We start from the raw sequence: 17,249 nt of genomic DNA on the forward strand, positions 1-17,249 counted from the left end.
AGAACTAATTGATCAACATATTTTGAGTACCCTTGGTATACATGGCATCAATTCTTAGGAGTGACAGAAACCCAGATAGTGGTGGAGAAGAGGTGTCTTAGGCCCAATTGCAAGTGTGGAAGCAAGCAGCAAAAATGGAAAAAGGCAAGGGGTCAAGACCTCTATCAGCTGTATTACTGACTGGAGGAGGCAGTGAAGCACAACTACATGAAGGAGATATGGCTGGTGATCCACAGGAGAGTCTATGATATCACCCATTTCCTTAACAAGCATCCTGGGGGAGAAGAGGTTCTACAGGAACAAGCTGGTGCAGACACAAGTAAAAGCTTTGAAGACGTAGGCCACTCCTCTGATGCCACAGAAATGCTCAAGTAGTACTATATTGGTGATGTGCATCCAAGTGATCTTAAACCTGAAAGTGGTAACAAGGACCCTTCAAAAGATACCTGTGCAAAAGTTGCTGGTCATATTGGATTTTGCCCATCATAGGCGCTATTGTCTTAGGTTTCCTGTATTGTTACTTCATGTCGGAAAAGAAATCCTCCTGGAAGTCAGAAAGCATATCCATTGGGACTGTGAGCTAGAGGCTTGTTTGGAGGTTGAGTGGTGCCCTCTCCTAGAATCCTGCCAGTTATGTGCATCCCCCTTGGAGCCCAGATGTCTGGCCAGACATCCACCCCAGACCTGGGGCCAGTGTCCTTCATCTCCCAGAGCCTTACTCCCAAAGCACCTACTCATTGTTCTGTGTCTCTGCCAGTGGCTCCTCTTTCTGCTGCCATTAACTATTGTATTTGCATACTTTGTATTACAATTACAATCCATATGTCCTAGTGACATTGTCCTTTGGTAAAAATGACTGCCTTCCAATACTTGAAATGCATATCAGATATTCTTAACAGGGCAACACACTCCGGTTTTGAAGCTTTTCTTTTTCCATTACACATACACATATATATGTATTTGAATACATATGTACATATATTTGAATATAATATTTGAATTTATTTATACGCATATATAAATCTTACAAATGCGTCTGGACACTGTGAGAGAATAGGGAGAAAAACAGTGCAAGTATCAGGTACAGCCTTTAAGAGATGGTTGAAAAAATGAAATCTAGTCCTACAGAAAGATGACTCTCAATAACGTAACTGTTGGTTGAATGAATTCAAGAATATATTATAGATGCCAAATGATGGGAATGGATAATAAATACTATGGAATGTAAGAACAAGAAGTTTCTTTGAGCTGTATTAGTAATGAAAGAAATGATATTTTCCCTGAAAAACTGGGTAGGAGATGAATTCTGTGTGTGCATGTGTGTGTGTGCATGTATATGTGTGTGCGTGTGTGTGTGCGTACGTGTGTGTGTGTGTGTGGGTGGGTGGGTGTGTTTAGAAAGGTTCTTTAGATGGGGAGAATAGTGAGCAAAAATGAAAGTAGGTAGGGAAAGCCTTGTTTAAAAGGCAGCAAGTAAAAAATTAAATTAAATTAAAATAAAATAAAATAAAATAAAATAAAATAAAATAAAATAAAATAAAATAAAATAAAATAAAATGAGGCAGCAAGTGAACTAATTTGTTTAGGGTAAGAGGACACTAACAGTTAAGTGAATACTATATAACACATACCAAACACTGTGCTAAATACAATTCACATTATCATATTTAATCCTCACAACAGGTGGGATTCATAAGGATTTATATGTGGTAGTGTGAGGTGAGATAATGGAAGATTTTGGAGCTAGACTAATGACTTCAGACATTATCTTGTTATATTTTCTTATCCAGCTCCCTCTCCATAACGCACTGCAATTATTCTAAACCCTATTTTCCAGCTCCATAAAACGCCCATTCCACTTCACCAATATATCTGCATTCCAATCTGCCAGCAGATTACTTTGCTGCTTCTTCTCAGACAAAATGTAGGTAAAATATGCTTCAGTTTCTCAGGGAAGAGGTAGGTACAACGTGCTTCAGTTTCCACTCCCCAATGAAGGAGACACTGTTTGACTGGCTAACTCAACACCCATTCCCAGTGACAGAGCTTTATAACTAGCACCACTGACATACTGATAAAGCTAAATATTCACTTTCTAAGACCATCTTGCAGAGAAGGATTATCATGTGATATCGTTATGACTAGTGAGATACAAAATGAAGTCTGCTGGGGAGTTTCTAAGAAAGCTTGCTTTTCTGACCAAAGGGAAAAGATGAAATGAAAATTGCCCTTCTTCCTTTACGATTGGAAAGCTTGATGTCTGGAGCTATAACATCAATGAACATGAAAGAATGGCAAAGAACATTACAAAAATTCAGGCCCTAATACTTCTGATCCAGGGAAGTAATGCTGGCAGTTACCTACCCTTAGATTTCTTATTCTGTCAGAAAAATAAGCCCAATTTGTCTATGCCACAGTCAGTCAAGTTTTCTGTAATTTGCACCTGAAAAGACTTAAATTATTTATCAACAAATACATCCACCTATACTTAGCCTTATTTCCTTCCATCCTGTCTCAGGAAAAAGTGTCCTATCTCCTGTTGAAGGTTAATCCCATGGCCTTTGTTCTTGAACTCTTCTTTCCATTCTCCATTGAAAATACAAACCTTTAGGGTGCCTGGGTGGCTCAGTCAGTTAAGCATCCAACTCTTGAATCCAGCTCAAGTCATGATCTCACAATTCGTGAGATTGAGCTCCACGTCATGCTGAGTCACATGCTATCAGCATGGAGCCTGCTTGGGATTCTCGCTCTCTCCCTCTCTCTCTGCCCCTCCCCAGCTCACACACATATGCATGCACTGTTTCTCTCAAAATAAATAAACTTTAAAAAAAGAAAATACAGATCTTCTTCTTTCTCAACAATCTTTAACTTCTTCCTTTTCACTAGATACTACTCTAAGCATATTAACAAGCTCAAGTCTCTGCCACCTTAAAATACCTTTTCCCTGTACAGAAAATCATCAAATTCCAAAAGAAGAGAGCAAGAAAAAAAGGAACAAAGGAATTATAAAATAGCCAGAAAGCAATTAATAAAATGACAATGAGTCCATACCTATCAATAATTATTTTACATGGAAATGGACTAAACTCTCTAATTAAAAGGCACAGAGTAGCCTGGATGCTCTCATACATCTGAAAGGAGTATAAATTGTTACAACTCCTATTAAATACAATTTGGTAATATCTTAAAAATTTTTTAAATCACATGAATTTGGATTTAGAAATTCTTCTTTTAGGAAATTATCCTGTAGACATATGCATTAACATGAAATATAGCAAATGTACAATATCCATTGCAACATTGTTTTTAATAATGACAAATACTGGAAATAATGTCCATGTCCCTTAATAGAGTACAAATACAACAGAACTTGGCATAAAATGAAAGATAACCAGACATAAGGAGAGATAAGATTATAAGAACAAGAAACGACAGAAAACACAGATTACAGTATATCTATTACTGTAGTACATTTACTGCTATGAAACACTTTAGATAAATTCAGTAAAAACAAAGATACATAGGGGCGCCTGGGTAGCTCAGTTGGTTAAGTGTCTGACTCTTGACTTCAGCTCAGGTCGTGATCTTATGGTTCATGAGATCACGTCCCATGTCAGGTTCTGCACTGACAGAGCAGGGCCTGCTTGGGATTCTCTCTCTCCCTCTCTCTCAAAACAAATAAATAAATATTTTTTAAATATTAAGAAAAATACAAAGGTATGCAATAAGTGTATAACATGATACTATTTTTGAACCATGTATATATTTCCAATTTTGAAAATAAAATAATTTAATTTTAATAAGTGACACACACACAAAACTCTCTAGATGTTCTTCACTGCATGGGAAATCAACTCCAAATTCCCTAATGTGACACAGAAAAATGTCACTATCTGAACCTCCATTATTGTTTTAGCTTTTATCTTGCCTTTTACTGTAATACACTATATCTAGCCAAAACTTAAACATAAAAACAATGCATAGTTCTCAAAATTCAACTTTTCTCTCAGTTCATACCTGTATGTCTTTTCACTTGTTTTATCACTTGAAAAATTAAGATAATGTCTTCTTCATGGGGATGAATTCATGGGAACTAATATAATGCAAGAAAAGTGTCTACAACCAAAACTTATTAACTGCTATTTTTGGAATTAGCAGACAAGGTGATTTAGACCAACTCTCCCTTTGAAGACCAACTAGATAAACTGAAAAAAAAGATACAAAAATTAATCTGCTAGAAAAAAAATTGAGTGCTAACAATGTAGCTAAGAATTTAGGGGCCAACAGAAATAAACCCACAATTATATGGTCAATTAATCTTCAACAAAAGAGACAGAATATGCAATGGGAAAAAGACATTCTCTTCAACAAATGGTGCTGAGAAAACTGGACAGCTACATGCAAAAGAATGAAGCTGGACCACATTTTCACACCACACACAAAGATAAACTCGAAATGGATTAAGGACCTAAATGTGAGACCTAAAATCATAAACCCCTACAAGAAAACACCAGCAATAATTTCATGGACACCAACCATAATCACGTTTCTAGATATGTCTCCTGAGGCAAGGGAAACAAAAGTAGACAGAAACCATTGGGACTTGATTGAAGTAAGTGCTGTGCTTCTTCACAGCAAAGGAAACCACCAAAAAAAAAAAAAAAAACTAGAAGACAACCTACAGAATGGGAGAAGATACTTACAAATGACATATCCAATAAAGGGGTAGGAACAAAAATATATAAAGAATTTACACAATGCAACACCAAAGAACAAATAATCCAATTTAAAATTGGGCAGAAGACATGAACAAACATTTCTCCAAAGACGGCATACGGATGGCCAACAAACACATGAAAAGATGTTCAACATCACTCATCATCAAAGAAATGCAAATCAAAACTACAATGAGATATCACCTCACACCGGTCAGAATGGCTAAAATCAAAACCACAAGAAACAAGTGTTGGTGAGGATGTGGAGAAAAAGGAACCCTCTTGCACTGTTGGTGGCAGTGAGAACTGGGATAGCCACTCTGGGAAACAGTATGGACGTTCCTCAAAAAGTTAAAAATAGAACTACCCTACAATCTAGTAATTGCACAATTGGGTATTTACCCAATACAAAAACACTAATTCACGTATGTATATTGTACATGTATGCATATTGTACAATTATGGAGGCAGCCGAACTGTCCATCAATAGGTGAATGGATGAAGACGATGTGGTATGATTTTATATATGTGTATACACACACACATACACACACACACACACATACACACACACACACAATGGAATATTATTCAGCCATAAAAAAAGAAATCTTGCCATTTGCAACAACTTGGAAAGAGCTAGAGAATATAATGTTAAGTGAAATAAGCCAGTCAGAGAAAGAGAAATACCATTTGATTTCATTCATATGTGGAATTTAGGAAACCAAAAAAAATGAGCAAAGGAAAAAAGAGACAGAGGGAGGCAGACCAAGAAAGAGACTCTTAATCATAAAGAACAAACTGATGGTTACCAGAGGGGAGGTAGATGGGGAGATGGGCAAAATAGGTGATGGGGATTAAGAATCATTTGTGATGAACACAGGGTGTTGTATGGAAGTGTTGAATCCCTATATTATACACCTGAAACTAATATTACACTGTGTTAAGTATACTGAAATTAGAATAAAAAACTTTTAAAAAGGTAACATAATGGACAACATAAAAGAAGTGGTATATATATACAAGGGAATATTATTCACCATAAAAAAATTATGAAATATTGCCATTTGCAACAACATGGATGGATCTAGAGAGTGTAATGCTAAGCAAAATAAGCCAGTCAGAGAAAGACAAATACCATGATTTCCCTCATATGTGGAATTTAAGAAACAAAACAAATGAGCAAAGGGGAAAAAAAGAGAGAAACTAAAATAACAGACCCTTAACTGTACAGAACAGACAGATGATTGTGAAGGTAGATGGGAGGGCGGGGGAAAAGAGTGAAATAGGGAAGGGGATTAAGAGTACACTTACCTTGACGAGCACGGAGTAATACATGGAACTATTTAATCAACTATAAACCTTATGATTTAATCAACTATAAGCTAATATAGCATTGAAACTAATATAACACTATATATTAACTACACTAGAATTAAAATTAATGATGATGATGATGATGATGACGATGATGATAATACATTAAAAAAGGAATAAATTGAAAAAAGGAGTTTGGGGGCCAAAACTCATTGAGGAAAGAAAATTCCCAGGGGTGAGGATTCTGAGAAGACGTCAGAGTAGGAAGCACCGGGAACCTACTTCCCCACCTAGACAATAATTGAACTGGCGGAATCTAATGTAACTATTTCGGAGCTCTGGAATCTACTTAAGGCTTTCAATTTCCAGGGGAAGGCTTGGACAGTAAACCGTGGTTAATTTTGGTCAGTTAGAGCTCCTAGCACGGCAGCATTTACCCTTCCCCCATCCCCAGCCCTGTGGCAGACAGCTGAGCAAGTGTTCCTGGAGCATTCCGCACGCAGCTGCAAGAGCCAGGGTGAGCAGAAAGGACCATGTCTACCAAATTATCAGGCATCTGTGTTCTGATCTCTGATCGCTGCTGCAGATCACAGATGTGCAAGAGGCAGGTGGCCATTGTTGTAGCACCCAGTCCTCCTCAGGCTGAAGTGACTTCCAGGGAATTTAAAGAGACATTGCCCTTCCCCACCCCCAACCCCACCTCCATTTTTCTCTTTTCCTCCTTTTAGAAGTCAGATATTAAAGATTAGGATACTCAAATGCAACTGTATATGCAGGGAAAAGTTAGAAAATAACCACACATGGCCCGGAAAATGCACATACTAGGAAAGACCTAAGAAGACCCTAAGTTTTACCTCAGGCTGATCCTAGGCACAGTCTATAAAAATAAAAAAAAATTTAAAATAAATTTAAAATGGTGAGTTTTATGTTATGTGAGTTTCATCTCAAAGGGAAAGAATGAAAGTGAAGTAATAAATTAGTAAACAAAAAATGATTCCCCAACAGATCCCACACCAAAGTTAACATCAAAGGGTATTTATTTAGGTTGAAGGAAAATAATCCCACTTGAAATAAAGAACAACGAAAAGAGTAAATATGTGGGCAAAGCTAAATGAATAAATATACTGTGTTAAATAATGACAATATTCTTGAGAGTCTTATGACTTCAAGTCAAGACTCAAGTTCGAGAAATACCAAACTATTGAAAAAGACCAAATGAGAGCTGGAGGGCAATCTTCTCAGAAGTCTTTTGGTTGTACAGCTCATGACAGGCTGGAGATGAGAGGCACCATCCATTTCAAATTACTCATCTCAGGAGTTGTGCTCCTAATTTAGACTATGCCTGACTCTAATACCTATCACTGAAATACAAGGAACTCATGTAAAAACTATCTATGTATTCAGTTTTGTATTTCAATTTAATTGTCAATTCTTCCAAAGTCTTACCATTGCAGAATAACACTTGGCACGTAAAAAGCCACACCTACCCTTTCTCAATCGCATCGTCCTTCGAAGAAATCAGATACAAAGACTTGCTCTTCCAAGGTTTTTGAACTGCCGTTTTTGCTCTAGGTGGTTTCTTGGGAGATTTAGGATGTTGTAATAAATTGGATTCTTCTTTCTAACAAGTGGTAAAATAATAAACCAGTGAAAAATGAGCCAATATGAAGGGGAAACAAAGCATAGCTCTGTACGTATACCTTGAGTTTGTTTTGATCACTAGAAGATCTCCTCTCTCGCTCTACTGTGCTTCCCACTAGAATAAAAATGTACTCCTTCCTAAACTCCCACTTTTCTATAACCAACATGCTGAATCCCTGACAACTTCTTTAGAGTATAAGAAAGGCCAAAGGCTGGTATACACCTACTCATATCATTGTGAAAGAAAACTCTTTCCTAGAGGGAGAACCTCACAAGACCTTTTCTTTATTCTACAATCAAATAGGTTTTCATCTATCTGGGGGGAGGAGATGGGAGGATGAGGAATGGAGGTAGGAAAGGAAGCAAGGACACCACTGGTCCATACTAAAGACCTATATCTTAACAAAACTATTTCCTTCCATTTTTGGACATTTTATTTTTGTTCCCATTCTTAAATGTTATTTATGGTAAAAAGTCAACTATTTGGTAAAAGCTACATGTATGAATCAAAAAAGTACAAACACTTAAAAGTCCAACTTTGATCTGAGTACGGCAGGCATACATAAATGTAACATTATATAAAATTTAAGAGTAAGGATTATGAAATTATGACACACATGGAAAAATGTGAGGAAGATGTTAGAAGAAATAATCAGAATACAGAAGTATAAGTGCATTAAAATTAAGATTCACAACAAGACCAAGAGAAAATAAGTAATAGTTGCTAGAAGGAGGTGAAATCAGGAGTGATGTGTCTCTTCAGTTTCCAAATTTCCAGTAGTTTTGTTATTTGAAAAACAAACGCCAACTTTTCTTATATGTCAACTTCTAACAGAATATAATATATGTTCCTGGAGAGCAAGGAATATATTTGCGATGTTTTATTACCCAGAACACACAATAAAATCTTATATACACTCTAGGTCCCTAACAACTACTAATATTTTCTTAAGAATTCCATAAATAAAATTAATTACTTAAGTATGTTTTACACATAACTTCCTAGGTATCAGGGCTCACATCTGTTTCAGTAATTCAGAACACAGCACGACATTAAGCGGCACTCAATAAATGAGTGGTACCATAGGGGGCTGAGCTTATTAAAAGAATCATACAAAGCGGTCAAATTCATAAAAACAGAATGTATAATAGTGGTTACCAGAGGCTGTAGGAGCAGGAGAAGGGGAGTTGTTTAATGGGTATGTAGCTTCAAATCTGCAGGATAAAAAAGTTCTGGAGATCTGTTTCACGACAATACAAATATACCTACCATTGAAGTGTATACTTGAAAATGGTTAAGATGATAAATTTTATGTGTTTTTCACCACAATGAAATAAGCTTTCTTTAACGTTTATTTATTTTTGAGACAGAGAGAGACAGAGCATGAACGGGGGAGGGTCAGAGAAGAGGGAGACACAGAATCCGAAACAGGCTCCAGGCTCTGAGCGGTCAGCACAGAGTCCGATGCGGGGCTCGAACTCACAGACTGTGAGATCATGACCTGAGCCGAAGTCAGACGCTCAACCGACTGAGCCACCCAGGCGCCCCGAAATAAGCTTTCTTTAAAAAAAAATAAGTGTATTATGTAGAGAACTTCCAGATTTTTGCTTGGTGTGTTCAAAGAACAACAGAGAGGCCAGTGTGATTGGAGTGGACTAAGTTAGAGAAGAGTGGTAGGAAATGAGGTCAGGAAGTTAGCAGGGGGAGGGATAGCTGTGTAAAGACCTTGGATTTTCCTCTGAGTCAGAGAGGAAGCCACTAGAAAATCTGGAGCAGGTGAGTGACCTGATCATGTATTTTAAAGGATCACTCTGGCTGATTGGTGGAGAACAGACCATAGGTTTTCTTAATTCATAACTGTTGCAGCATGTAAACAACAACCCCCCAAAAAACTTATGATGAAACTTAAGTATTAGTGTACAAAACCCAAGCGTGGATATTTTACCATACACTTGATAAGGAGATCAAAGTATAAATGTCCACCCTACCTGCATATCAGATACCTGTGGAATGCACGATTTAGGTCTTAATGGCAAGAGGGTTGCCATTTGTGGAAAAGGGTCAACATCCTTCCTTGGTTTCTCTTGACGGAGATGCCAGAATTGCAGTTCAGCACTAGCATGTTTTGCTGGGGATGAATGACTAACACAGAATCTTGGTGCCCTAGTCAAAGGAAAAACAAATTTAAGGTTAAGCTAGACAGTAAGTCTCCAAAATGGAAAGCCTACAAAATCTATAATACCAGTGCTCACAATTATCAGTCTTACCAAACCCTTTTTCTAAAAATTTCCACCTCTGTTTCTGATGCCTGGCCTTAAAAATATACTTCTCTATGATATACCAACTGCCTGAAATCACACTCACTCATATAAAGAGGCAATATACATTAGGAAAAAATAATAAAATTACATTCAAATTACTGTCCACTCGATCAGAAAAAGAAGTCTCATATCTATTTGATGAAGGAATTTTTTTAAAAAACTAATTTATTTTTAAATAAAATTTTAAAAATAGTTTCTAGTAAAATGAACATAAAATGCACCTGTGATCATTTTAAGGCAGTTTAGTATTTATCTATACCAAATAAAAACTAGTAGACGAAATTCACATTTTAAAATATATAAACATTTTTAAATGTTTACCTGTACTACTAAAGTGAATTGTGATTCATATGATCTATTTTCAAGCCTTAAATCTGAAGGTAAGAATTAGTTTAACAACAATTTATATAAATGACAGACTAACACTACTTCCAGAAACCCAGGAAAAAGAATGTTTGGCACAATGTCAAGGCCATACTTAATTGGATGGATATCCTGGTATTTAGTCTGTGGGCTCTTTATTGGCTAGAGGGTTAACTCCAGCTGTCAGGCCTGATGCTAATTGCTACTTGGACCAGGTTTTCCCCCCTGATGCCACAGCCCAAAGACTAATTCCCACTCCATATTTCAGGTCTTGGTATAAAATTGCTTCCCTCTAAAATAGAAAGAAAGTAGATATTCCCCTGATGTGAACACAGGTTGGGAGTGGAAGAGAATCCAAAGTTCAAATTTATTTAAATTCAGAAAGCGTACTGTATAAATCTGAATGGGCATCCTAACTATATTTCAGAACCCTTACTTGCAGATGTGGAAATATCCAAAATTACCTCTTATTCTCATATCAACCAATAAGTGGGAATATCTACAAGATCCTTATCCAACAAAGCATACATGTACTAACTGGGAAATCTAGGTGTTTCAATTTTCTGATTTCCATCATTATATTCATGTGGACTGTGTAAGTCTCTGCTGCCCCCACCATTTTTAATATTCCATTCTTATTCCATTCATAGAATTAATTTTTATTAGCCACTATGTAAATTCACCAAATACTGTGGAATAAGCGTCACAGTCAATCCTAAACTGGTGTTGTATTATTTTTCATGCTTCCATCATATGAGTTCTCATTTACACTGATTGCACACATCTTAATTCTCAATCTCTAGAAGGTGGGAGAAGGCATCTGTCACATAATACTATCAAACATCAAAGGAACTGTATCCAATACGATGTGTGCGTATGTATGTATAGATGTTTACGTGTGTGTGTGTGCATAAGCATGTGTATATCTCCCAATAGAAAAATGGGCAAATGAGATAAAAAAGCAAATCACGACAATTGAAATCCAAATAACGAACAAGCACTGAAAAGGTTATCAGCCTCACTAGCACTCGAGGAAATGCCAGTTACAACCACAGGACACCAATGACACACCAAGACATAGGCAAAAATTTTGAAGTCTGACAATACTAAATGCTACCATGGATTTATAGCAATGGGTACTTTCATATTCTGTCAGTGAAAGAATAAATGGGCACAGCTGCTGTAGAAAAATGGTTATGTGTACAAGAATACACATCTCAGCACTGCTTTTGTGAAAAGTAGGAAACAACCGAAATGTTAAAGAAATACCAATATGCAATGAAAATTATTAAAATTCTTTTTTTTTAATTTCTTTAACGTTTATTTACTTTTGAGACAGAGAGAGACAGAGCATGAATGGGGGAGGGTCAGAGAGAGAGGGAGACACAGAATCCGAAACAGGCTCCAGGCTCCAAGCTGTCAGCACAGAGCCCGACGCGGGGCTCAAACTCACAGACCGCGAGATCATGACCTGAGCTGAAGTCGGACGCCCAACCGACTGAGCCACCCAGGCGCCCCTAAAATTCTTAATTACAGACAAATCTTCCATCTAATGTTGATGCATGTGATTGCACAATATGCATCCATTTACATAATGGTTCCATTTACATAAAGTTGTAGAACAGGCAGACAAAAGTATACATTTAGGGACTTATTTGCATACATCATTGCTAAAACTATAAAGAAAAGAAAGAGGGTGACAATCACAAAAGTCAGGATAATGGTTGCCTCTGAGGAGGAGTGAGGATATTGTAATCAATAAGGGATCTTCAGTGATCTTGGCAATGTTTTATTTTACAGCCCACGTAGTGGTTACCTAAGTATTTGCTTCATAATATTCATCAAATGGTTTATGTTTTAGTTTGAAATTTAAATACACATGAGTTAGCTAGATCAAGAAAAAGATAAGAGGATTCTGGGAAAATGGCAATGTGGCCCAATTCATTTTTCTACCTCTCAGAATCCCTCCATACAAACAGGACAACTAGATAGAAAAACTGAAAACTCATGGACAACATTTATAACAGAATGTTAAGGTATCCCCACAAACACCAAGATACAAGTAGGTAGGACAGACTACTGTCAGCCACAAGACGTGCACGGTGTTGGCACGAAGGTAGAAGGAAGTCTCTGACAGACCTGAGAATGGAAGAGCACCAAAACAGCTGGAAAAGCAAAGCAGGTCCATGTGAGGGCTCTAGCCCTCTCTAATACTGAGTACACACAAAATTGAATCACATTGCTATTTACCAACAATGAACTGGAAAGCTATATTTAAAAAATATAAGCTATGATACATGCAACAATTTGAATGCATTATGCTTCAATGGCATTTTGCTGTCAACAGAGGTCAGTCGCAGGTTGCATACTGTATGATTTCATTTATGTGACATTCTCAAAATGACAAAAGTGGTGACAAGTAACAGACCAGTGGTTGCCAGGGGTCAGGAGTGGAGAAGGAGTGTAACAAGGTTAGTGTGAGAGTTTGGGGGGTGACAGAAATGATTGCATCTCGGGGCGCCTGGGTGGCTCAGTCGGTTAGGCGTCTGACTTTGGCTCAGGTCATGATCTCACAGCTCGTGAGTTTCAGCCCCCCATCGGGCTCTGTGCTGACAGCTCAGAGCCTGGAGCCTGCTTCAGATTCTGTGTCTCCCTTTCTCTTTGCCCCCCCCCCCCCCACCGCCGCCTGTGCTCTGTCTCTCTCTGTCTCTCAAAAATAAATAAGTGTGAAAAAAAATTTTAAAAAAAGAAGTGTTTGCATCTTGACTGCCATGGTGGTTACATGAAGCTCTACAACTTGACTTGCCTATATGTTAATGTAGAACATAGAAAAGAAGGAAAGAGGAAGGATAGCCTTTTCAATAAGTGAAGATGCACAACTGGATATCTGTAAGTAAAAGCAAAAATCTCTCAAAAAACAAAAACCAAAGCAACCAAAACTTGACCTAAACCTAACACCTTATACACAAATTAACTCTAAGTGGAGCACAGAGTTAAATGTAATACATAAAATCAGAAAGGTTTTAGAAAACAACATAAAAGAAAATCTTTAGGATCTAGAACTAGGCAAAGAATTCTTCAGTTTGAAACCAAAGCATAATCCATAAAAGGAGGAGTTGAAAAATTGACCTCATCAAAATTTTAAAATTTTGCTCTGTGAAAGACCCCCCCCTCTTTTTTTTTCTTTCAGATAGTTATATTTATTCTGAATAGTAGGTGCAGGCAGCAACATTTTACATAGGAACATTGTGTTGGTTGAATAAACGTGGCCCAAGACCTCTTTGCCTCTACCCTGATGAAATGTTTGGACTGAAACTTACCTGAAGCCCTTGATAGAGAGTGTCCCCATAGTTCACCCTCCCAGGGGCAATCCCACATGTGACGAACTTCAGAATTTCTCTTGCAAGGTCTTTCCTTACTTGTCTTCATGAGCATCTGTTGCTTGGTTTGTCCTGTTTTTTTCTTCAGTTAATTATGGTCTTCATAACTGAGTATGGTAACTTGAGTTTGTGAAAATTGCATTTTCCATTTGTACCTCCAATTCCAGTCCATCACCACAGGGTTCACTCTGTTCTCTTCTATTTGTAACTCTCTTCCACATCGATGAGAATTCTGGTTCTCATTATCTATATAATTTTTACTATTTTGCTTAATCTAGATTTTTTTAATACAAGGATATAACTCAAGAACAGCCAGATAGAAAAGATGTATACAATAAGGTGTGTGGTAAGGAGTATAGAGCTTCCATGCCTTCTAAGCATACCACTCTCCCCAAATCTCCATGTGTTCACCAACCAGGAAGCTCTCAAAGGCCCTTTGAAGAAGTCTTTGGAAAGCTTGTCTCTGAAAAGACAAGCTAAAGGCTGGGAGAAAATATTTGCAAACTACATGTCTAATGATTAGTATCTACAATATAAAAATAACTTTAAAACTCAACAATAAGAAAACAATTAGCAAATAGACAAAAGACATGAACAGATATTTTACTGAAGAGGATATGCAAATGGCAAACAAGCACTTGAAAAGATGTTCAGCATCATTTCTCATTAGAGAACGGCAAAGTAAAAACACAAGATATCACTGTGCACCTATTAGAATGTGCACATATTAGAATTTTATGTTAAAAATAGAAAATTGTGACAACACCAAACAATGGCAAGGATGCACAGAAACTGGATCCTTTTTACATTGCTGGTGGGAATGTAAAAATGGTACACCAACTTTGGAAAATAGTTTGGCAGTTTCTTTTAAAACTAAAAATAGACTTACCATGTGACCCGGTAATCTCACTCTTAGACATTTATCCCAGAGAAATGAAGATTTATGTTCATTCAGAATCCTGTACATGAAGGCTCATAGCAACTTGATTAGTAACAGTGAAAGAGTGGAAACATCCCTAGTGACCTTCAGTGGGTGAATGGATGTGTAACGTCCATACAACAGAGTGCTACTTAACAATGCAAAAAAAAAAAAAATTACTGACACACACAGCCACTTGGATGGATCTCAAGGGAATCATGTTGAATGAAAAATGTAACCCCAAAGATTACAAATTGTATTATTTCATTAAATAATACATTGGTGGTTTCCAGGAGTTAGGGATGGGAAGAGAAGGAGGTGGGCATAGTTGCAAGAGGGCAGTACAAGGGAAGTTTGTGGTAACTGTTCTGTGTCTTGACTGTGGTGGCAAATTCATGAATCTCTAATGTGATAAAATTGAATAGAACTAACTATACACAAACACACAAATAAGTGCATGTGTAACTGGTAAAATATGAAAAAGACCGGTGAATCATATTAATGATGTCAATGTCCTCGTTGTGATATTGGATTAAGTTATGCAAAATGTTACCATTAGGGGAAACTGGGTAAAAGCTACACAGAATCCTCTCTATTACTTCTTACAACCGCATATGAATATATAATAATTTCAAAATAAAAAGTTAAATTAAAAAAACATTTCTACTGTATAGTAATATTTCATTAAGTTGGATGGTGTGTACATAGGCACCCACTATAATTTATACCTTTCTGTATGCCTTAAATATATGTTTTTTTAATTAATTAATTTATTTATTTATTTAGCTTTCTTTTTAAGTTTTTATTTAAATTCCAGGTAGTTATAACATACAGTTTAACGTTAGTTTCAGGTGTACAGTATAGTAATTCAGCACTTCCACACAGCACCGGTGTCCATTACAAGTGCACTCCCTTAATCTCTATCACCTATTTCACCCATCTCCCCCCAACCCCACTTCCCCTCTGGTAATCATCCGTTTGTTCTGTATGGTTAGAGTCTGTTTCATGGTTTGCCTCCCTCTAGTTTTTTCACCTTTGCTTGTTTGTTTTGTTTCCTAAACGCCACATAGGAGTGAAATCATAAAGTATTTGTCTTTCTCTGACTTATTTCACTTAGCATAATATTCCCAAGCACCATCCGTGTCATTGCAGAGGACAAGATTTCCTTCTTTTTTATGGATGAGTAATATTCCATTGTATATCTATACCACCTCTTCTGTATCTATTTTCAGTTGATGGACACTTGGGCGATTTCCATAATTTGGCTATTGTAAATAGTGCTGCAATAAACATTGGGGTGCACGGATCCCTTAGAACTAGTACTTTTATATCCTTTGGGTAAAGGATAATTGCAATTAAGGACATTAAGCATTTTTTTCATGTGTCTCTTGGCCATCTGCATGTCTTCTTTGGAAAAATGTCTATTCATGTCTTTTGCCCATTTTTTACTGGATTATTCATTTTTGGGGTGTTGAGTTTTATAAGGTCTTTATATATTTTTTGGATATGAACCCTTTATCAGATATGTCATTTGTAAATATCTTCTCTCATTCTGTAGGCTGCCTCTTACTTTTTTTGTTTCTTTTGCTGTGCATATGCTTTTTATTTTTATGAAGTTCCAATCATTTATTTTTGTTTGTGTTTCTCTTGTCTCAGGAGACATATTTAGAAGGAAGTTTCTATAGCTGATGTCAAAGAGGTCCCTGCCTATGTTCTCCTCTAGGATTTTTATGGTTTCTTGTCTCACATTTAGGCCTTTCATCCATTTTGAATTTATTTTTGTATATAGTGTAAGAAAATGGTCCAGTTTCATTCTTTTGCATGTTGCTGTCCAGTTTTCCCAACACCATTTACAGTAGAGACTTGTCTTTTTTTCCATTGAATATTCTTCCCTGCTTTGCTGTAGATTAATTGACCATATAGTTGTGGGTTCATTTCTGGGTTTTCCATTCTGTTCTGTTGATCTATGTGTCTACTTTTATGCCAGTATCATACTGTTGATCACTATAGCTTTGCAATATAACTTAAAGTCTGGAAATTGATGCCTCCAGCTTTTGTTTTTCAAGGTTGCTTTGGCAACCTTGGTCTTTGGTGGTTCCATACAAATTTTGGGATTATTTGTTGTAGCTCTATGAAAAACGGTGGTAGCATTTTGACAGGGATTGCATTAAATGTGTTGATTGCTTTGGGTAGTATAGACATTTTAACAATATTTGTTCTTCCAATCCAAATTTAGCATGGAATGTCTTTCCATTTCTTTGTGTCATCTTCAATTTCTTTCATCAGAGTTTTATACTTTTCAGAGTACAGATCTTTTACCTCTATGGTTAGGTTCATTCCTAGGTATCTTATTGTTTTTGGTGTGATTATAAATGAGATAAATTCCTTCACTTCTTTTTCTGTTGCTTCATTATTGGTGTACAGGTAGGCAACAGATTTATATGCCTTGATTTTATACCCTGTGAATTTACTGAATTTGCATATCCATTCTAGCAGTTTTTTTGGTATAGTCTTTCAAGTTTTCTACATAGAGTATCATGTCATCTGCAAACAGTGTCTTTCTTGCTGACTTAGATATCTTTTTAAAACCTC

General features: G+C 36.7%; 1 protein-coding gene and 1 pseudogene across 4 annotated transcripts in view; one reads left to right on the forward strand and one right to left on the reverse strand.

Moving 5' to 3' along the window:
- RGS22 (regulator of G protein signaling 22) overlaps positions 1 to 17,249 on the reverse strand; it is a 136,136-nt gene that overhangs the window by 62,334 nt on the left and 56,553 nt on the right. For 3 of the 4 annotated variants that reach the window (XM_043601467.1, XM_043601468.1, XM_043601465.1), the window contains exons 10-11: positions 9,663 to 9,837; positions 7,520 to 7,653 (exon numbers count right to left, since the gene is read on the reverse strand). In XM_043601467.1, coding sequence (XP_043457402.1) covers positions 7,520 to 7,653; positions 9,663 to 9,837 — 309 coding nt within the window. The remainder of the gene's footprint in view (positions 1 to 7,519; positions 7,654 to 9,662; positions 9,838 to 17,249) is intronic. The other variant, XM_043601466.1, reaches the window with a different exon arrangement.
- Positions 83 to 927, forward strand: LOC122496123 (annotated as a pseudogene).

The sequence above is a fragment of the Prionailurus bengalensis genome, chromosome F2 (genome assembly GCF_016509475.1).
Source record: "Prionailurus bengalensis isolate Pbe53 chromosome F2, Fcat_Pben_1.1_paternal_pri, whole genome shotgun sequence".
Classification (NCBI taxonomy): Eukaryota; Metazoa; Chordata; class Mammalia; order Carnivora; family Felidae; genus Prionailurus; species Prionailurus bengalensis.